The 23,128-nt window shown below is 32.4% G+C and overlaps 1 protein-coding gene across 1 annotated transcript in view; it reads right to left on the reverse strand.

Moving 5' to 3' along the window:
- SEMA3A (semaphorin 3A) overlaps positions 1-23,128 on the reverse strand; it is a gene marked incomplete at its 3' end in the record, with an annotated part of 211,311 nt that overhangs the window by 147,482 nt on the left and 40,701 nt on the right. The window contains exons 2-3 of the mRNA XM_080701418.1: positions 6,796-6,953; positions 2,152-2,214 (exon numbers count right to left, since the gene is read on the reverse strand). Of these exons, the coding sequence (XP_080557544.1) occupies positions 2,152-2,214; positions 6,796-6,953 (221 nt within the window). The remainder of the gene's footprint in view (positions 1-2,151; positions 2,215-6,795; positions 6,954-23,128) is intronic.

A 23,128-nucleotide genomic window follows, 5' to 3' on the forward strand; every position in this document is an offset into this window, starting at 1 on the left:
GGTAAGCTCACCAGGTGCTGCGTGCATATATGTTACTATGAACTGTATTATGATGTGGACTAAAACGCACCAATAAAACTATATTAAAATTATATCATAACCAAAAAAGCAAAGGTAGCATATATATAGACATATATATAGACATATATATGTCTATATATATAGACATATATATGTCTATATATATAGTTAAGATAGCCATTTCTATTAATCTTTAGTTATTATACTGAAAATACCAGCATAACTTGTTAATAGTAAATGTGACTTTTTAGTGTTAGTAAACTCATTATTTATGTAGCTATACTCTTTGGCCTTACACTTGTGAATTGTTTTCTGCTTTTTCCAAAATTTTCACAACACCTACTATATTTGTTTCTCATAATTGTATAATACTTATTTTTCATCTAATGAATGGGATACTAAGGCTCAAAGAATATTAAAGTCTTTTTAATCAGTACACTTAATGTCAGTAATAGTATCAGCATAAAATGCTTAAAATCTCTAGACATCTAAATCATTCTTTTTGCTTATTTTCGCCATAAACCTCAACATGCATATCAGTTTGAAATTATATAAAATTAAATAGAAGAATACTTTTATTTTTATTTTCTCTTAATCAAAAACTTATTTATTATACTATAATAGAATAATGTGATTAAAAGTGATCTCTCTCTTGACCTCACTCTAATCAGGATCCATTAAATGATCTTTTCAAGCATTTCTATATCTCTGCTTAATTCAATTTCAGCAAGAATCATGCTCTTCAGTTTAGAAAAAAAAATTCCCACCCTTGATAATTCATCAAATTCTTTAATCCCTACCCATGGTATCAAATCAGCTGGTCTGCTTTCAGAAATAATCCTGTCTGATCAGGTCAGCTGGAATTGCTCTCACCCTGGATGTTTCACCTCCTGACTTTCCATCCACTGACCCCACCCTGCTCGTTGGCTGACTATCTCGTTTCCTTGTATTCAGATTAGAGCCCAATTTTACTTCTATTCTACAAAACCCCACTGTAGTAGTCCTTCTGAAAAAAAAAATCTGCTTTGTCATCTTTAACTAGTGCCATAAATATTTCTTAACATATTATCTATATCTATACAAATTTTAAATATGATTTTCCATATGTAAGTAAGTCAAGGATGGAATTTACCTATGCTTTGTAATCTTTAATCTACCTTTCCCTACCTAAAGCCAATACTACATTGAGGTATTCTTTTTTCATGAGCCCAGATTCTATTCTCAGATACTTCTAAATGTAAACATTATTTCAGGCAGCTGCTGCAAATTGATCAAGCTGTCCCTTGAAAATATCTACATATCTATCTATCTATATATATAAACAGGTTGATGTATGTCTTAAGAAAACATAGGATAAGTTTCTTCTACATGAAAATATTTTAAAAGAAAAAAATAAGCTCTTTTCTGTTTTAGTCATTCTAAAACATGACAAAACAAAAATTGTCTTTTAATAATTCTGTAATTAATTTTAATGTTTATATTTAAATGGCTATTACTACTTTTATGTATGTTTCATGGAGGCACTTGGCTATACCTCAAACCAGTTGCCCTCTTAAATTAACTAACAAAGTTTACCTCAGGAAAAAATGACCTGTATCTGATTACAATGGTAATGTCATCAGAGGGGCAGCATACCTTTCATCTGTTACTCTATAGTACCCAGGACAATTCCAGTCATATAGTCACTTGTCAGTCAATATTTCTTTAAGGAGTTAGAGGGAGGAAGAAAAAAGGAAAGAAATAAAAGAAAAGGAGGCAAAAGGAGTAATTTGTTCATGTTGACATAGAAATAAAAACATACCATGCAAGAGTAATGAAAGAGAAACATACAAATGATCTTGCAAAGAGGTATTAGGTTGTTTAATATAAGTATGTCTGCTACAAAAAGTATCTTTTAAATTATGCTTTGCATATATAAATCACCAAAAAGACCATAAATTTACTTTAAGAAAATTGTTCGTTTTTTACGCAAAACTTTCTATGCTCTCAAGATTGAACAGTATTATTTTATTCCTGGAGTGATTAAATGCACAAAAAGAATGATGTTTAATAGAATACTGAATAAAATAAATAACAAAGTATTAAATTACCTAAGAAATTACTAAAATAATTTAGTAAATTGATGCTTACCAGAATATCTTTTCCAGCCCACTTGCATTCATCTCTTCTGGTAAAAGATACTGGCCACACAATCTAAGAATGAAGAAAAAAAAGATTTTGTGTCAATAAAGTTCTCTGATAGGTCCAACATTGCATAGTCTTTTAGATTCGGTTGGGGTAACTAAGATTAAAAAGTTACATAAAAAGTTATATGATAGAAACTTTTCAGGTAGAGTTTTTAGGGACATCAATTAATTGGCACGGTAGATTTTCCATCTACCCATTATCTTTAACTGTATATGAAAGTTGCTTATGAGAGAAATCAATGTCAATATATAGGAACATTGTAGGATGAAAAGAGTTGATTTACAAATTAGGAGATGGAAAGCATCTTTGGAAGATGTGAGAGTAGAGAAGAGATGAAAATTTTCAGAGAACATGGTGTGTCTTCTTCTAAAGTAACATTAATCATGAAATAGTGATTTTGAAATTTTAACACTGGGGTGGCGGGTATCTATTTCTCTGATCTAAATCTTGGGATTCGCTAGAATGAGAAATGGAAGGGCAAGAAGTCTAAGCTTACAAAAACTTTCCCTCTCTATTTTTGTTTTCTTTCTTGGAAATGAAAAATGGTTAAAATTAACACTGCATATTTTTGGAAGACAATGGTAGAAATGAAGAAAAATAGCTCTAAAAGAAATCGCTTTCCCACTGTGGGCTAAATTTGGACTGGTTGAGAAACAATCGTGTTTTCATCCCTAGTATTTGGTCTTCATTTTTCCAAAGGGTTACATATGCCGTGAGCATGGTGACATTGGTAAATGAGCCAAGATGTCACTGGTGGCTTGGGCAGATGGATGCATTTCCCTCCATGGTAATAATACAAATACTCTCATCTAAATTTTATACAAAAATTTTTAATCATGTGAGAAATTCCACTGAGTCCTATCTGCACTGTGAAGAACAACTTATTCTTTCACTATTCGCCTTTCTCTTCAAGCAATAGTAGTTAGTTTTAAGAAAAAAAAAATGTTATATGTAAAGGAAGAACCCAGAGACAGTGGCAGTTAATCATACATGTCTGCTGGAAAGGTTTTAGCCTCAAAATGACTGATTACCATTCATTTGTGAACTTCTGTATAATTCAATATATATGGGCAAAGGTTGTACTATTCAATTTAAGGAACTTAAAACCAAAATACAAGGGATATATAAATAAAGATTTTAGGACATATAGAAATTGCAGAAAATCACTTGCTAAATGTGCTTCAAGTTTATGCCACAAATATAAAGGCCTAAAATTTACTGGGTTTGCATGTACTCTTAATTTGTGTATTCTTTTGGTTTTTTTTTTTTAATGTGCTTTTTTCACATATATTTGCAGGTCTAAATTAAAACTGTCATCTAAGCTGGGCGTGGTGGTGCATGCTTTTAATCCCAGCATTCGGGAGGCTGAGACAGGAGGATTGTGGTTTGTGGATTGCATCAGCTACTTAGCGAGGTCCTCTGCAACTCAGTAAGACACTATTTCAAAAATAAAGAATAAAAACTAGGGCTGGGGATGTAGCTCAGAAGTGGAATGTTCCTGGATTCCATCCCCAGTTAAAAAAAAAAAAAGTCATCTAACTTGTTCCACAAGCTTTTACAAGGTAGTACCATAATGAAAGCATTCAATAATACTAAATTGCTAATGCTTACAGTGAGCATTACCCTGACTCTTGAAATTTTAGAGTAAAAGTTTGCTGAACAGTCTCATCTCGCATTTCTAATTTTCATACTGGCTCTGCAAAATAAAAAGGGACGTGTGTGTGTGTGTGTGTGTGTGTGTGTGTGTGTGTGTGTGTGTACTGGGGATTGAACTCAGAGCACTCTAGCCCTGAGATACATCCCAGCCTGCTTTATATTTTATTTTAAAACAGGACCTTGCTAAATTACTGCACTGGCCTTGAACCTGCTTTTATCCTGTCTCAGCCTCACAAGTACTGGGATTACTGGTATGAGTCACCTCACCCAGTTCAGTTGATCTATTCTAAAGTTTACTTGAAAGAGGTAAAATGTAAATTTCTCTACAGTACAATTATAAAAGAGTAGTAAAGTTTTATTTTCACAGTCATATCTAGGTTCCAAGCTAAAATTATGCCAAAAGCACAAATCATTAAACATAAAAATATTGATATTTGTAAATATATCTCTTTATCTTAAAAGGCAAAGGGTTTCTTCCTAGTTTTCAATCTACTAAGTTTTAAGTTTGAGAAAATCTGGACTTTATTTGGTGTTTCACCCTTATCTAAAATATTAGTAAAAAGAATTTTTATCTATCCTGTATTCTTTTCTTGCTCAAAAATTTTTCAGTTAATTAAAACTATGTTTCTTACCCTTCTATTCAAAGTGTTTCATGATCTGTTTTTTATTTAATTTTTAAAATTATTTCATGCTTTAACTTATAGCAACTCTTCTTATTCATATTCTTGCATGCTAAGGCAAAAGTTATACTACTGAGCTACATCCCTGGCCTTCTTATTTTTTCTAATAAATATGTATACATTGAAAAAAGTGTGTCTACTTAGTAAGCAAGTAATTTTTTTCTGTTCTTCTTCCAAAGCTGAGAATAAGATTTTGCCTATAAGAGAAATTGGCCTAGTATTTACCTTTACATTCACTCATTTTATCTTTATTTTTATTTTTATTTTATTTTATTTTATTTTTACCTTGTAAAGTCATCAAGAATTATTCATGACACAACCTGCTCTCTCTTACAGAGTTTATCATGAGTAGATGTTTAAAAAATGTTGCTGAACAATATTTTTATATATAGACTTAAAAGAGCATTAGAACATACAAAATGTAAACAGATTTATTAAAAATCAAGTTGGTAGAAGATACTATAATATATATGATATACAATATAAAAGCCATTTGTTGGTGGTGCACGCTTATAATACCAGCATTTGAGAGTCAGAGACAGGGGGATCTAGGTTCGCAGAAAGCTTCAGCTACTTAGTGAGGACCTTTGTAACTCAGTGAGACTGTTTCAAAAATAAAGAATAAAAAAATAGGGCTGGGGGTGTAGCTTGGAGGTAGAATGCCCTTTAGTTCCATCCCAGTACCACAAACAAAACAAAACAAAACAATATATATACTCTGATGTTTGTATACCCATTCTAGGTATACATATGGCTCCAGGATTGTTTCAGGTATATTTTAGGTTTTTATACTGATACTTTGGTTATTTTGTATTGTAGATGAAATGTAATATATTAACCAAATTCAGAATATTTATCCAAAAACTGTTAAATATATTAAACATATAATTTGAGGTGATCTATGCTCATATCTATGTATGTATGTCAATCAACTCCTCCATCTCTCTCTCTCTCTCTCTCTCTGTCTTTAAGTCTCTGTCTGTCTGTCTGTCTGTCTGTCTGTCTGTCTGTCTCTCTCTCTCTATATATATATATATATATATATATATATATATTTAAAATTATAAAAATGGTACTGAAAATTTCAACTGTTATAAATTCCTAAAATTAAAATATTGAATTTTTCTTAGTCATCTTATATTTTGCATTCATTGTGTAAAGAATGAGTTCTTTTGGACATATATGTATTTCAAAAGGCATGTTATACTATAATTCTTCAAGGACCTTTATTCCCCAGGAAATTAAGACTGGAAAAATTCACTGTGAATAAATGTTTAATTTAGGATATGGAGTGAAAATTCAGAGGCATAATTTCTACTAATTTGTCAATCCAGGTTTATTTTTCCAAACTGTATACTTAAAGATGAGAATAAACCAAAAGCATCTCAATAAAAAAAATTAAAACTTGTAATGCCTAAGTAACCATATTTGCAAACACCTGATGCCTTGAAAACTGATCTTCCAGATCAGGATTGGCAAATTTTTTGTTTAAAAGGCCAGATAGCAAATCTTTTAGACTGTGGGCCAGATTATCTATGTCACAACTACTCAACCTGCTAATGTAACATGAAAACACACAAAGAAAATATACAAATTAATGATAGTACTTGCATTCCAATAAGATTTCACCTAAAAACATGGGTGAACATCAGATTGTTTGTAGGTAATTGATGAACCTTATATTTCTTGAAAGTGTAGAGGTTTTTGTGTTTATTAACATATTTAACAAGTGCATAACAAGTAGGTTATGCTATATTTAAATAGTTCGGGTATTTTAAATGCAGGGAAAGTATATAATTTTGGAATAATAAGCTAAAGTTGTTATTTTTTTCTCCCATTTTTTTTGGTACTGAAGAATTAAACCCAAGAAAATTGTACCCCAGACCTATTTTATTTTTATTTTGTAAACAGGGTTTTACTAGTTTAATGAGGGCCTCACTAAGTTGCTGAGGCTAAACTTGAACCTGTAATCCTCCTCTTAGCCTCCCAAGTGCTAGGATTACAGCTTTGTGCAGCCACCACTCCTGGATTTTAGCGTTTCCTATAATGACCTATGTTTTCCTTCCTGATGTTTATGGCTTACTGCAGCGATTGGTTTGCAGTTGCCGTTTATTTTATTAGCATCTGAAAAGATGAGATATTCATTTAAAACATTTTTTTCTCTAAGTTTTTATGTTGTTAAATAACTAGAGAATCCTATATAACAAGATCTTTTGAACAAACTACAGTGTATATATTAAAGTGAAGATACCTTTTGAAAATCCTTGATATTAACCAAGTTGAATGAAAATATGTGATCCTTTGCTCCAACATACAGCCTACTCCGTTCCTCATCCAAAAGGAAGGTATGATAACTGGAGCTATTGGCCAAGCCATTGAAAGTGATTACATTGTTGGATTCCAACATTTCTGCAAGGAAACAAAGGGGAGACATTGGGTGTTAATGTGAGGTCGTAGGTGAGCAGAGGCGTCTAGTATATGGTAATTCCACTCTTGCCTGCTGTCCTTATCAGTCAGTATTATTCTTCATGAAACTGAGAAATATATAGGAACTGGAGTTATACATTTCATGAAAATGGGAACTTTACTTATGACTCTGCTAATTTCACTCTCAAGACAGCACATATTTAAAGAAAAAAGAGAGAAAAATAACTTATCCACACAATCTGCTCTAATGGTATCTCTTTAAAAAGTACTAATGGAATGAAAACCAAACTATCAAACTAATGTATGAGTATCTATGGTCATAGCTGCACAATTTATCATTGCCATACTATGGATCCAGCCAAGATGTCCTTCAATAGATAAGTGGATTACAAATTTATGGGATATATACACAATGGAACTTTACCCAGCCATAAAGGAGAGCAAAATTTTGGCTTTTACAGGGAAATATTACAAAAAATTAAGAAATCAGATGCTTTCCCTAATATGCAGAAGCTAGGGAGAAATGGGTAACAAGAGGAACTCTAGATGAAGAAGGAGATCCTATAGAGGAGCAATTAAGGTGACCTAATGAGGGGATGGGAGGGGGTTAGAGGGAAACTCTTTAAAGTACATGATGTACTTAAACAATCATTCAAAGTCAATCACTAAACCAAGCATGGAAAGAAGGGAGAGGGAGGGAATGGGATGGGGATTGGGTAAGGGCTAAATTGGGGGATGTGTACATTTATATATCCACAAGTATTTTTATCCCATTAAAGTGTATAACTACAATGCACCAATAAAATTTTATTTTAAAAAAGTAGTAATGGATTAGAAAGGTCAATATTACATATAAATCCCTTTAATTTTACAAAAAAAAAAAACCTGTTTAAGTGGTTTTGTTTAAAGCCATTAGATAGAAGGGTAAGTAGGGAGACCAAGGCAGAGGGAATGGAGAGGAAACACAAACCAACCTCCTACATTATTTGAAAGCTGTATTAATTGAGATATTTTAATGTATCTTTTTGACCATTAAAATCAGGAGCTGCACCACATAAAACCTCTGAAGTATTTTGGAGGTAAAGAGTTGAGGCTTTTCTGGGGAAAAAAATGGCTTTTAGGAAATAAGTATTTGTTTAGCAGCAATAAAAGCTTTTCCCCTGTCTTTAGCCTTCTCTCAGGAAACATGCACTATTCACATGATGGATTATTTTGCTCTTCTACTGCCTTACACATCTTATTATCAAAGATATGATTTCAATAGAAGATATATTTCTAAGTATTAAATGTCAGGTCTGTAACATTCAACCTCAGACCCTATCCCTGTTCTCCTCTTCATGTTCTCTATCATGCAAGAAATATACTCTCTATTGGTCCACTTTTTGGCCTTTAATGCCATCATTCCTGACTTCTACAATTATATGGCATCTTGAAAAATAACTCTGAAAAGCTCACTCAAATGCACCCTTCAGAAACTTTCATAGAACTCCTTGCTACTGCTGTGTACTCAAAGACTCTCATAACTTCACAAGCTATCAGTTGCTGCAATCATTCATATAAATGACTTATCTACCAGCATTAACATTTGCTCAGGTTCAAGAAAAATATAATTAATAGCTCATCATCTATAATTAATATGTTTTATTTTCATATTACCAGGCTAGCAAACATGAAACTGAATTTATATCTACCTATATGTTTACTTATCTTACTGACAAGATTACAAAATTTCTAAACAAATTTTTTAAAGGTACATGCTTTATTTTATTTTGTTTTTTTTATACTTTTGATTCTTCATAAGGTTTCTTCAGTATTATTCTTGACTGGTCTCACACCCTGTCCTTCTCTTCTCCTAATAAATGAAGGAACCAAGGAAAGAAGGGAAGAAGAAAAATGAAATAAGAAGAAAAGAAAGGAAGAAAAAAGGGAAGGAAGGAAGAAAAGAAGGGACATTCAAAGTGAATCATGGCTGAAATAAATGAGGTATTAGTTCCCAGAGAGACAGTAGAAAATATATTATATGACATCTATATTTAAATAGCATTCTTTTCACCAATATTCTAATGATTGCAGATAATCAGTGCTTATAGAGTCAATATATGACTAAAATGTTAGGTACTTTGTGGATGGAAAGGCATTGCCACCAGAGGCAGGGGCTACATCTTTGGATATGTTAAGGCATTGACTAGCCATTTAAGATCTCTTTATCAAATGGGTGCCCTTCACAATTTCTTCCAAATCTAAAGCAGGAAAAGAGCATTTTGAAGATAATATATCTTCAAAAGTCTGTACAACAAAGAAAACCATCAAGAACCTCAGCAGAAAGCTGAGTGAATAGGCAAAAAATTTTACCAACTTTTCCTCCAATAGAAGAATAATATGTATACTATACAGGGAACTAAAAAGACTCACAGCTAAAAAAAAAATAACCCAATCAGAAAATGAGCAAATGAACTTAATAGACTATTCACAAAGGAATAAATTCAAATGGCCAATATATTTATTTTTAAAAGTTTGACATTATTAGCAATCAGAGAGTTGCAAATCAAAAATACACTAAGATTTCGCCTAACTCCACTAGAATGGTAATCATTCAAAACACAAACAACAACAAATGCTGGCAAGGATGTGGGGAAGTGGGAACTCTAATACATTGTTGGTGGGTTTGCAAATCAGTGCAACCACTGTGGAAAACAGTGTGTAAGATTCTCAGAAGAATGAGAATGAATTTGCCATGTGATCCAGCAATACCACTTCTGGGTATCTACCCAAAAGAAAGGAAATCAAACTACCAAACTAATACATGTATATCTATGTTCATAGCTGCAAAATTCACCATTGCCAAACTATGAAACCAGCAAAGATGCCCATCTACAGATGAATGAATTACAAAACTATGGGATATGTACACAAAGGAATTTTATTCATCCATAAAGAACAAAATTACATAATATACAGGGAAATGGATGGAACTGGAGAACATTATGCTAACTGATTAGTCAGTTACAAAAAGGAAAAACTCAGATGCTCTCTCTAATATGTGGAAGCTAATTAGAAAAAGAGTCATAGGCAGAACTCTAGATGAGGAAAAGAAACTATAGATGAGCAAATAAGGTGACCTAACTAAGGGGGATGAGAGTGGGAAGAGGGAAATTTTCTAATATACACTGATATACATTAACAAACATATGAAAGTCAATCACTAAGCCAACATGAGAAGCAGGAAGGGGACAAAGAATGGGGCATGAATCGGGGAAGGGCTAAATGAGTGATGTGTACATGCATGCCTATACCATTAAGATGTGTGAACTACAGCGCACCAATAAAATTTTAAGAAAAGAAATATTATGAAGGTGAAATTAGATAATGCAATAATAGTTTGCATGGCAAAGACTCAAAGATTACCTGTTTAGATAGTAGAGGATATTATGTTTGATCTTCTCATCCAGACAGAAAATTAATGTTCAATGGGATAAAATGGAAACGATACTTTTTAACCTACTTCACAAGGGTTGCTAACATGTTAAAATTGGTAATTCTCCAAGGCAAAGAGACAAGTAAAAATAAAAGTATGATATTTAGCTGAGTGTGGTGGTGTATATTTATAATCAGTACTTGGGAGGATGAGGCAGAAAGAACACAGGTTTGTGGTCAGCCTCAGCTACTTAGTTTCATGATAAAAATAAAACACGGCTTGGCATATCTCAGAGGTAGAAGAATGTCCCTGGATTCAATAACCAGTATGACACACAAAAAGTATGTTTTTTAAAAAATATATTAAAAATAAAAATGTAATACACTGCTGAACATGATATTCTTAGTTCTCAAACTGCTTACCATTTTATTTGTTATTTTATATGTCCTCAATTCTAAATAATGAAAAGAATGACTTTCTATATTATTTCAAATAATAAGAATATCTGTACAGTTAAAAAATAGGTTACAGGCTGAATTTTGTAAGTAACTGGGGGAAATTATTGGTTCCTATGTACAGGTAATATAAAGCTTTTTATGTCATATATGAAAACACTCTGGAAACAAACTCCATGCTTATAAATCTTGCTGCTGAACTGTTTTATTAAAAAAAGACAATCCTTGCCTGTTTAGTGGTTGTTTTTTGCTGTCTTTAAATGTACTTATTTTTTTCTCATAATTTCTTTCACATTCGTTTCATTCCAATTACATGGACTTTAGATAAACTTTTACAACTCAGGGAAGAGTATTTTTGAGACCCTCGTGGCAGAGTGCAATGTAAACTTGCAATGGCTCAGCTTATCTTACCATTTTCTAAGACAAAAAAGCACCTGGGATATAATTGGACAGGTATCTTTTAATTTAGTTCTCAATTTCTTCAAGTCTGTTTTCCTGATTTAAACTTGTAATTTCAATTGTTCTTAGTTGTAGATGCATTCAGCTGCAGTTGATGTTAAATAACTTTAAGTTGGAATCTTCTTCAGGATTTTAGGTGTTTCTTTTCAGTTTCTGTTATCTAAACCTTACAATGACATATACTGGTGTTGGAATTCAAATAAATATTCAGTAATGTGAGATGTTGTTTAACATTCCTCTACCTTCTCACATTTTGCCTATGCTCATTTCAGTCAAACAACAACAAATGTTATTTTAAAGAACAACACACATTCCTATGGAATCATTTTGACTCTGGTAAATCTGAGGAAACCAAAGCTTTTGTAAAGGTATTGATTCTCTGGATATAATTTAGTTTTTCTCTGTTTAAGATGTTAACTGTGTCCTGCTGTGTCAACTGTAGAGAGATATAAATGCAGTATAATCAGAGGTGCTTTTTTAGAATAAGCACTATATAATAAATTATATGGTCTTATATAAGACTAGTCTAGATTCACCAAATGATTTAATATCTTTATATTTTGTTTAATGAAAAAATGGAAGATATTCTAAGTTTAGGTGCACAGTTCTCAATATTCTTACCACTACTATGGGCATGGGATGATATAAGACAAGGTAGGCAATAAGCAAAAGGTATAAATGGTTTGTAGTCTTTTTGAATGCCAGCTCTACATGCCAAATCTTGAAATCACTCCCAAAGAATTAATGTCAGAATACTATGTTGATACATACATACTCATATTGATAGCAGCATAATTCACAACAAATTATGGAGCCAACTCTGGTGTCCACCAATAGAAGAACGAACAATGAAATATGTGCACAAGTACGGAGCTTTATTCATCCATAAAGAAGAGCAAAATTAAGTAATTTATAGAAAAATGAATGAAACTAAAGATTAGCCAAGCTCAGAAAGTCAAGGGTTGTATACTTTCTCTCAATTACAGAAGATAGAAAAAAAAAGAAAAGAAACGGACACTTCAGATAAGTGGAGAGAGAGAGAGAGACAGACAGACAGACAGACAAACAGACTAATGGAAGTATGGAAGGGGATTGGGTATGAGAGACAGGGAGGGAAAGGGTGAAGAAAACAGATTCAATAAAGTTTTATACATATATAAAGGTATCACTACAAATCTCACTAAATATACAGGATGAGGGAGGCAGATACAGAGGGAAATACACCAGGTGATATATGCATGCATATTTGTATTACGTTGGATCTCACCATGACGTATAGTTACAATGCACCAATAAAATTACTTAAAAAATATAGAGGTTTGTCAGGAAAAAAATTCACATAATTTCAAGCAGCAGTGTCCTAAATTATAAATAGGTTGCACTGTTTTGTGATAAAGTTTCAAAGAGTTGAATGTCATGAAATTTAAAAACTCTTTGAATTTGGTCAATTTGTATTTAACATAATAATACATAGCAAAAACAGAAATTATAATTGTTTTGTTCTGTAATCAGAATGTTACTATGCCAGACATAGTGGCACACACCTGTGATCCTAGTACTTAGGAGGCTGAGACAAGAGGATCAGAGGCTTGATGCCAGTGTGAGCAATTTAGGGAGCCTCTCAGCAACTGAGTTCCTGTTTCCAAATAAAAATAAAATAAGGCTGAGATGTAGCTTGGAGGTAGAATTCCCCTGGGTTCAACCCCCCCCCCCCACATATATGTGCAAAAAGAATATTCTACCAAATAATCATGGGAGAAAGGCCATAAACTTTTATAATGACTCGATTCTAATTTAATTTTCTTATTTGTAAGTTTGCAAATTTGCTTTCCCCTCTGTATTATAGTTACATTTGAAGAAAATAATGAAGACCAGAAAAAAACAAGATAATGGAAAAAAAGATTGTCATTACTTGCAAGCACTATCAACACATTATTTAAAATATTAAAAATTACCTTATAAACTAATCTTCATATATATTTATTTTTCTACATGAAAAAGATGAGAAAATTTACATCAAAACCATACATTCACCACAAATTCACCTCTATATAATAAAATTGTATAGTTCCTGTGGTGTTCTGATTATCTTTAGGATAAACAGAAATTTACACAGATGATTACATTACAATGACCGGGGCAGATTCTCAAAATGACAGTTCAATGAATACTGGTTTTCATTATGCAAGACTGCCCAGAAGTAGACTTTTTATAAGTAGGATGGAGAACTTCTGTATACTTGACCTTCAAATCCAAACAATGGCCATTCTGTTCTTGATATTTCTGATTTCTATTGACTCTCTTTTTCTCTCTCTCTTCCTCTCCCAACTTTTATAGCATGAAAAATAATAGGACCCCACCAGTTGCTAAACTCAAATAAATTGCCTATATTCATTGGTGGCTTTAGGCTTATGCCCTTTGGCCATAACTTGAACATAGAACAGTTCATAGAACAGTCAAACAGTTCATTTAAAATAGTCAAAGGCAGGGTCTAGAAGATGCCAAAACATTTTGATGAAAGGATAACTACATCTAGATATTTGTAAATATTGGAATATTTAGTAAGGTTGAATAAATTTTGATCCTACATTTTATTGCTTCCTAGAGAGTTTTTAATTGTTCAAACAAAAAAAAAACATTCTAGAATTAAAATAGAGGCGAAGTTCACAACTGTTTCTTCCATTATAAGAACAAAACAAAAAGAAAAAACAAGCATATTGCTTTCATTATGAGTTTATGCAAAAACAAGGAGGCATTTTATTTTACTAATGAAATTAACAGAAAAAGTAAAAAAAATAATATTTTTATGGATGAGTTAATTACATAATAGAAAAAGTCATATTATTTTCTTTTTACTTTTCTGATATCACCAAGTTCCAGGTTTTAGAATTTCACCACACTGATAGTCCCTTTCCCCAAACCAATGTTTGGCAAGTACTGCTTTCATATATGCTATATGAATGATGAACTCTATTCTTATCATTTTTGGCCAGTCTCATCATTGCATACATAGAATCGACATTAGTAGCTGTCTATATTTTATTTATTTGGTGATGCTGAGTATATGCTCTCAGTTTAAAAAGTTTAAGTATTGCTTGAATATATTTAGAATAACCTAACTCCAAATTTCCAAAGTATTATGCCTTCAAAATATGCATGAAGATAACTCATTGTGTTCAGAAGCTAACTTCTGACTTAACTACCCTCCCCATCATGTGCCAGTGGCTACAGCAGTCAGTCTATAAAATGCAGTCCTACCACCTCTGCCTATAACTTTTCTCTTTATATTTTCTGGTGATCTGATCTCTAATGACTCATTCCATTAAATTTATGATGTGAATCTCCTCTACCAGATGCTTTTTACTTGTAATTTATGTTAATAGCCATCTTTTTTTGCTTAGACTCTCTGATAAAGTTATGCAATGCCTATACTTGAGCTTTGGCCAAGTAAAGGTCCATTCTCAGTACAGGCACAGTGACTATACATTCAGACCCCACACAGAAGACAAATATCCTGAAACGTGTTGTCAGAGGGAACAATGTGTTTTCCTTTAGGTGTGCTTATAAAACATCAAGAGCAAGAATATCTATGATATAAATCTATTTTCTTTTTTTTATAATGAGTAAATATTCTGGAAAGTAAGTTGTTAGAAACCTAATTGGATGACTCAGACTTTTATCGTTAATGATCATTCACCTATAAATTCAACAAATACACACTCATCCCTTAATATGTAAAATATATCCACATTAGCTAAGAAGTATGTGGAGCACGAAAAGCAATAGAACATTGACGAGAGGAAAGAAAAATTTCCTTGGAGAATCCAAAACTAAATCAACAACAACAATGAAAAGGATAACAAGAGTTGTAGAAACAAATAGAAGGCAAATATTAATGTCATAAGAAGAAATTGATCATCTCCAGAGAAGGAGCATGGCAATTAAAGCTGGCCTTACATAACATGGGAATATAGGACTTTCACCAAGAGTAGAGATATGGCAGAGCATTCAATGCAGAGGACAGTAATAAAGATCTTATGACAGAAAAAATGAAAAATTAAAGAGAAAAACATTGTGTCTCTTATATGCAGAAACTGTTGAATGATATATAAGAATATACACTTGTGCCTAACAACACTGTGAAGTGGGAATTGTCATTCCTACATTTGTTTTCATAAGAAAATTGATTCAGATAGACTATTGGAATACGCTATCTAACAGATAATATACGATAGAAAGCCAAGATATCCATTTCTACCTGAAACCAGAGGTCAGGCTCTGCCCGCTTTTCTCCATATTATCCTGGGATATTTTGGAGAATGTTAAGTTCTGATTGTTGAAAAGTTTGGTTACCTTTTATTATCCCATAATTTAATTAGTAGCCTCTCAAATATTTATATCATGTTATTTGCTCTTCTACTTATCTGAGCCACAGTAATAACTCTGTGGACAATCTTATCTATAATTGTGGCTTTCACCACTAGCAGTATTTTGACATTTCTCAAATGTATGTCTTCTAAGACACATTTCCCTCTAAGGCCAAACAAAGGCCCACTAGAAACCTATATTTATATGTTACACAAACATCTCAGAGTCTGCATGACTTAGGGCTCATTCCCTTTTCTATTCCCATTCCTGACATCATCAACTTTCTGTATGTTTTAAGTTGGTTTACAAGTATCACTCATCCAAAGACTCATGCAAACCAAAGTCTCTTCATCATTCACAGACCCAATCTATCACACCAGTCTTGCTTAACACAGTAATTTTCTCCTTGTCTTTTTTTGCTTATGTATTCATTGCCTCTGTCTTAGTTTAACCCCTATGATACCTCTCCTGAATTATTGTGACTATCTTCTAATAACTCTCCAGGTTTATTCCAACAAGTGATGTGATACAATGCCTCCAACTAATAATTCTACAACAGAAATGTACTTTCTACCACTGAAAGATGACAGAGAGTGTTTTTATTATATCTTTTTCCCTTGAATCTCATGCAAAAAGAAAAAAAAATAGAAAAAAAGTAACCAGAGAGGAAAATATACACGTTAAATGAAGAGAGGGAAAATACTAATGGAAAATCAAATTATTAAAGTCTATCAAATAAAGTGGAGCTTGAAACATTTTGAAACAAGATGCTGAGATATCATACATGTCGCCATACATTCTGGGTATAATGGAATTAGTAAACACAGAGAAAACAAATCATAAATGTTTCATTTACAAATGCTTTAATTTGGAAACAAACTCTGGAAGTTTATATGGTTATAATATTATTGGAAAACACCCACAAAAAGTGGGGGTGGAGCTAAAATACAAGGACATCACTGTCATTATCATGACAAACACGTGGATGTTAGGGCCTGTTCTCATCTCACACACACTGACAGAATATTTATTGTGTATGCATTATTTTTTTCTACTCAAGGATAAGATATAGGTAAAGTAGACTGATGGCAAGCGTGAACCCCTGACTGTTTGACAAAATATCTCTAATGGGGCATCACAGGAAACATACCAATCATAAAAATATGGAAAAAGGAAGCAGAGGATGTTCCCAAAAGAAAATGTTTGGAGTGTTCTTTCAAGTCAAAACTACAATCACAAGCATCGAAGTCCTCAATCTCACTTTGTGATTGTCAGAAAGAGGTAAATAGCTACCAAAAGGCGAATGAACAGAGTAGGAAAGAAAAATACTTGATGTAGGAAACAGAATTAACTATGGCTGGTAAAATTCAAACTACATAATAATAAAATCAAATTATATTTGAAAGAGACAAGAACCTTGAAAACACACTTGATTCTACAGATTGAAAGATTATTGTCTACAGGAAAATCTAATCTGAAAGAAGTAATAATTATAAAATTTAATACTTAAAGAATATATTTGGAATTAATGTAGAAAAACTGAGCCACATACAGAAGAGAAGGAATCAGATGGACCTCAAACTTGTTCAAAATAACATTATTTTACCCCAAACTCAAGGCCTTAAATCCTGTGTAGAGATGTCACTATCCATGTGGTATGTGCTCTTTAATGTTTTCCACACTCTTTTTCTCACTTACCAATAGAGTACATATACATGTTGGTGTGGTGTGGTGTGGTGTGTTTACCCATGTATATAGTACACAAATACACAAATGCACACACATACAATTATTTTCAATGACCTCCATGGCATTTCATTGAAAGTCCCACAATTTAGAATTCTCTTTGTCCCCCAAATGCACTTACAATTTCCACTCTCACCTGCCTAGGTGAGTAGATTCACTTTTTAGTATTCAGGACAAGCCTCTACTGTGAATTCTCGGACCTTCTCAGACCTTCTAAGAGACATTATATTAGGCTTTCTTTGTAAAACACAGTGCCGTATATATACGTACATTGTTCACTAGAGTAAAAATATGGTGATTTCAGTTATTTGTGTAGGTTTAGCTCTAAACTATTTCTGGAATGTACCTAGTTCCTGGCACATAGGAATGTGTGGTTTTGTAAATATTACTTGAAAATATTTTATTTCTTAAAAATACAACAAAAAATTCAGAGAAGTAAATGTAAAAATAAACATAAAATAGCAAATGAGGTAATCTATATTATATTCTGGGCTACATTCTAGCTTTTCCAATTTGTTATACAATTAGTTTCAAATGACTCATAAAATTATACCAGCACCCTAAATTATTAATTAATTAGTTATATAATTATAATAATATGGCTCATATTTTAAATCTCATGAGCTAAACATTGTTATGGTTATTTTACATATAATAATCACTTGAACAGAATTTTTTTTTTCTGTTTGCCAGCTACATTGGACACAAAAATTATTGCAATAGCAGCTTAACCGGTTCTCTATCTGTAACTTCTTTCAACGTTAATACATTCTTTAAGTCATCACATATAAATTAACCAAAGCATATTTTAAAAATATAATGCTTTCATTAAAACAAAACACAACACATACACCCACCAAATATATCTTTGCACCATCTGACAGAAGTTGCCTTACTTAATCTTTGCTTGCTTTTTTGTTGTTGTTGTTTGTTTTGTGGTTTTTTTTTTTTTTTCAGTTCCTATACGATTCCACAATTCAAATGGCCAATTAATTCTTCTGTAAATCTGGCCTGTCCTCTCCTGATTCTAGTTTATTTTCCCAATCTTGTGCTTCAGGGTGCAGTTAGAAGCCAATGTCACATGAAAGTCAATGTTGAGAATGAGCAGGTATTGTCTTTTTCTCTGATGTCTCAACATGCTTTAATTAAAACATAGTAGTTGAAACAAGAATTAATAGCTGGGATGGCATCACACTAAAAAGTTTTTTCTCATTACAGGAAATCATGAAGAATCTAAAGAGAAAGTCTACAGAATGAGAGAAGATCTTTACCAGCTATTCCCCTGATAGAAGGCTGATATCCAGAATATAAGCTTAAAAGACTCTACACTAGCAAAACAAATAACCTGATCAAGAAATGGGCAACTAAACTGAACAGACATTTCACAAAAGAATAGATACAAATGGCCAACAGATACATGAAAAAATGTTCAATACCATTAGCAATCAGGGAGATCTAAATCAAAACGACACTGAGACTCCATATAACCCCAATCAGAGTGGCAAGCATGAAGAAATCAAATAACAACAAATGCTGGTGAGGATGTGGGGAAATAGAAACTCTTCTATATTGTTGGTGAGATGGCAAACTAACTTCAGCTGCTATGGAGATCAGTGTGGAGGAGATTCCTTAGAAAACTGGGAAGAGATCCACCATATGATCTGGCTATACCACTCTTGGGTATCTTTACAAAGGGGTTGAAATCAGAGAATTACAGTAATATATGCATACCCATGTTCATAGGAGCACAATTTGTAATAGCCAAAATATGGAACCAACCTAGGTCTCCATCAACAGATGAATGGATTGCAAATTTATGGGAAATACACACAATGGAATTCTACTCAGCAATAAAGCAAAACAAAATTATGCCATTTGTAAGAAGATGGAAAAACCTGGAGAACATTATGTTAAGTAAGATTAGACAAGCACAAAAAGAGAAGTGTTATGTTTTCTCTATTATGCTCAGACTAGGGAGTATTTGGGATACCAGAGGAACTCCACATAATGAAAGAGAAACTTCATCGGAGCCAGGGAAGAAAGGTAAGGGGGAAGAAGGCTGAGGTTAATTAATGGGAGTATTACTTGGGACTATGGCTATATATGTGAATATAACATTGTTAACCTGGACACTTGGTATCGAGAAGGAAGGAAAAAAAATGAGGAGGTTGGGGAGGGGCGCCAAGTACTGTGTATATATATGCCATTGTCAATATAATCTACATTATGATGTGAAACTATAATGCACCAAAATATATTAAAAAATTAAAAACACAGGGCAGTGAATCAATTGCATGGCAGTCTGCTGTATGAGTATTAGGTAGGGTACATACCTCAGATAAAAAGGTTAGTGATTCAAACTGTGTATAGAAAAAAGGGTTACCTTGATAATTAATCTTTAAATTTGAGATATAGAAGACTCTTTACCTCTTTTGACTAAAAGTCTGAGTACTAACATTTATAAAAGAGATTGAGTAACTCTACCATTAATAGTCGCAAATGCCAGACTTAAGTACACATCTGGCTCTAAGGTCAAGGCTCTAAGTAAATTTGTGGAAAATTGTAGCTCTAATTTTTTCCCTTAGTTTTTGCTGCCTGATCCTTATTTTGCCAAATAGGATTTGGCAAAAAAAAAAAAAGGTGCATACAATTTACAAAGTACATAAAACACAAATTTAAGTTTTATTTCTCTTTGGAAAAATAAGGACAAATTAAATGTAACTATTATATAAGGCAACTAAATATCTTAACATGGATAAATACAGTTAATTCAAATACACATTGGGATTGAACACTCATTTCTGTGTGTGGTGATGTCAGTACAAACTTAGAATTTACATTTAAAATTCACTTTTTTTTTGTTTTTAGTGTTTGGAGTTATGAGCTAGTAATCCAGAGATCAAAATTTTGCTTTTGATTCTATGTCATAATTATTTATGAGACTCCTTTACAGGCAGGTCTCTTTTTTTCAGTCAGTCCAACATCAACTATTTATTAAATAACAATGAGTGGTGAGCATAGTATTTCATTTGAAAAGTCAGAACGAGGAGACTCATCTCTTTCCTACAGTGGAAAGTTCAATTTTTCAGATAAACTTGGCTAATTATTTATATGTAACAAAGCATGTTCCATGATATTTCTCAAATGATTTTATTTCACATGATTATAAGAAAGTATGTTTTCTAACATTTACTAACATCATATTTTCCAGTAGTAAATCTGTGGAAAATAATTCACATATGGAGAATTAAATTGTGTTAAACCACTCAGTCACCCATTATCTGGTGCATATGTTCACTGTAAGAATTTGTTTAAGAACTACTTAATTTATTTGAATTGGTTGAACGCTGAGCAAGATGACCTTTTATTGAAGACAAAAACTGAATACCCCATCCAGTATATTTCTATCACTTCTATCCCAGCACAAATTTATGTTAGGAAAGTTTTATTTTATTCACTGATAAAACTGATCTATTTAGATGCAGACATACTGAAAAGATACTCATTTAGTATTCAGAAATCCACTTTTGGATTTGATATCAGCTTCTACTTAATTCTATAGTCACACCAAAGCCCAGGAGATCACATAGGCCATATTCAAGGGTCAGTCAAATAACCAAACCATAAGGTTAGTGTTTTGAATTACATCCTTTCTTCTTTTTTGGAGGCAAAGAGTTGGAGAGAATATTCATATGAAATTCCTAGCTATGTCCTGATCTTTTACCTAGAACAGATACAGTTTGTAAGGATGAGTTCTTTGCAGAAGGACAGACAAAGAAGGAAGATGAGTGTGCTGAAAACCAATGAATTCTAAGAATCTCCTTGAGAAACTATACTATATTGTTTGGTACATTGTAATCTTGCTGACAAAGTTTTAATTAAAATAGAATGTTATAAATTTCTCTTTTGTAATAGTGTCTTAATTTTTGAGGGGATATAATTCCCAATTTACTAAGCAACTGACATCAGATGCCCTTTTAAAAGCAGCGTGTAACAATTCATTGGTTTTATGTATTTTCCAAAAATTTAAAAAACGAAGAATAATTAGATAATTTGGGTAATGTTAATTTTTTTTTTACCTCCAGCTCTCCCTAAATAACTTTTTGGAAAAAATTATCTGATGGGATTAGCCATATTTATTTTGATGGCTCAAGAAAAAATAAGCACTGTTATTTTATGTTGCAAATGAGACATATTTAAGTTTTCTGTTTTATTTTGAAATGCTTTCTGCTTTAAATAAAATTTTAAAATTGGGTCATGTTTAAAAATATTCTGGGAGCCAAGCATGGTGGCACACACTTGTAATCTCAGCATTCAGGAGGCCGAGACAGGAGGATCGCAGTTTGTGGACAGCCTCAGCTACTACTTAGTGAGGCCCTCTGCAACTCAGTGAGACCCTGTTTCAAAATAAAGAATAAAAAATAGGCCTGGGGTTATATCTCGAAGGTAGAATGCCCCTGGGTTCCATCCTCAGGACCAAAAATAAATAAATAAATAAAAATGTTCTGAGATTGAGGTTAAATATAATGCGAGCGTGGGTTGGCTTAAGACCCCTACGGAAAACTCATGATTCTCTCAAATAAAGCTAAAAATCCAGCTAGTTTGCTGAAAATCCCTGCTCTCCCTGGGCCTATTAAATCAAGCACACTTCTGGCCCAGACAGGACAATAGATGGCAAAGATTCACTAGACCATTGCAGGACACACAGACATCTATTCCCACAAGGTCAAAGCCCTAGTTTAGAGCCAGATTTACATCTTCAAGATTGGAGGAGGGGGAAAATAACAATCTAATTTCTTATTAAACATCCTTCTATACTTCATAAAAAATTTGATTTGTGCCTTTTACAAAAAAAAAAGTAATAACAGTGTTATAATTACAAATAGTAAACATTGTTTAGAATAAAAGATGATATCCTTTAAATCCCTGCTGGCCACAGCACTCAAAATGAAACACTCCCTTTAGTCTGAAAGTAGAGAAATTTTCCCTCACAGATGAAGGAAGGATACGTATTAGTCCTTCTGAGTTCTACTATACCCTCATAGTGGTTCACCGCAAAAATTTAAGAGTCATGTAATATTATTTATGGCCTATGATGTCTGAATTCTTTCATTTTTCTGGTACTTATTAATTTGCAAGTAAAGAGTTAAACTAATAATATCTATCAATCACTTCTTTATAATATAGTTCTTAATAATTCTTAGATTAAATTATTAAAAATAATTTTGTATATTTAAAATTGAAACCATTTCTTTGAGAACACCTGGTAGGCATTATTTTTAACTTTCCCCTCAAATTAATAAATTGTTATGAAAATAATAACGTATGTTCTTCTGCCTCACAAAACTGGCTTTAAAAGCTGAGTTAGTGTATATGCTGTATCCCTAAGTGGCAATATATTTTTATAAGACTTCCAAGATTTAAAAATTTTATTTTATTATATTTTTCTGTAAGAAAATTATTTAAAACAGGCATTTGTTTCTTATTCAGATAATTTTATTACTGATAAAAGTCTTAATGTTGTAAGAACATTGACTTTTAGTAGAACTGAAAAACTAGAAAAAAAAATCTAGTCTTTCCCAATTACAATTTTTTCATTTTATCAATTCCAGGTATTCAAGGCAAAGAAATTACTTTTATTTTTAAAAAAAAATTAAGAAATTTGTTTAAAAGTTCAGAGCTGAGTTTGTTTGATGAGCATAATGATGTCCAAC

This window comes from Muscardinus avellanarius (assembly GCF_963383645.1).
Source record: "Muscardinus avellanarius genome assembly, chromosome: 9".
NCBI classification, from domain to species: domain Eukaryota; kingdom Metazoa; phylum Chordata; class Mammalia; order Rodentia; family Gliridae; genus Muscardinus; species Muscardinus avellanarius.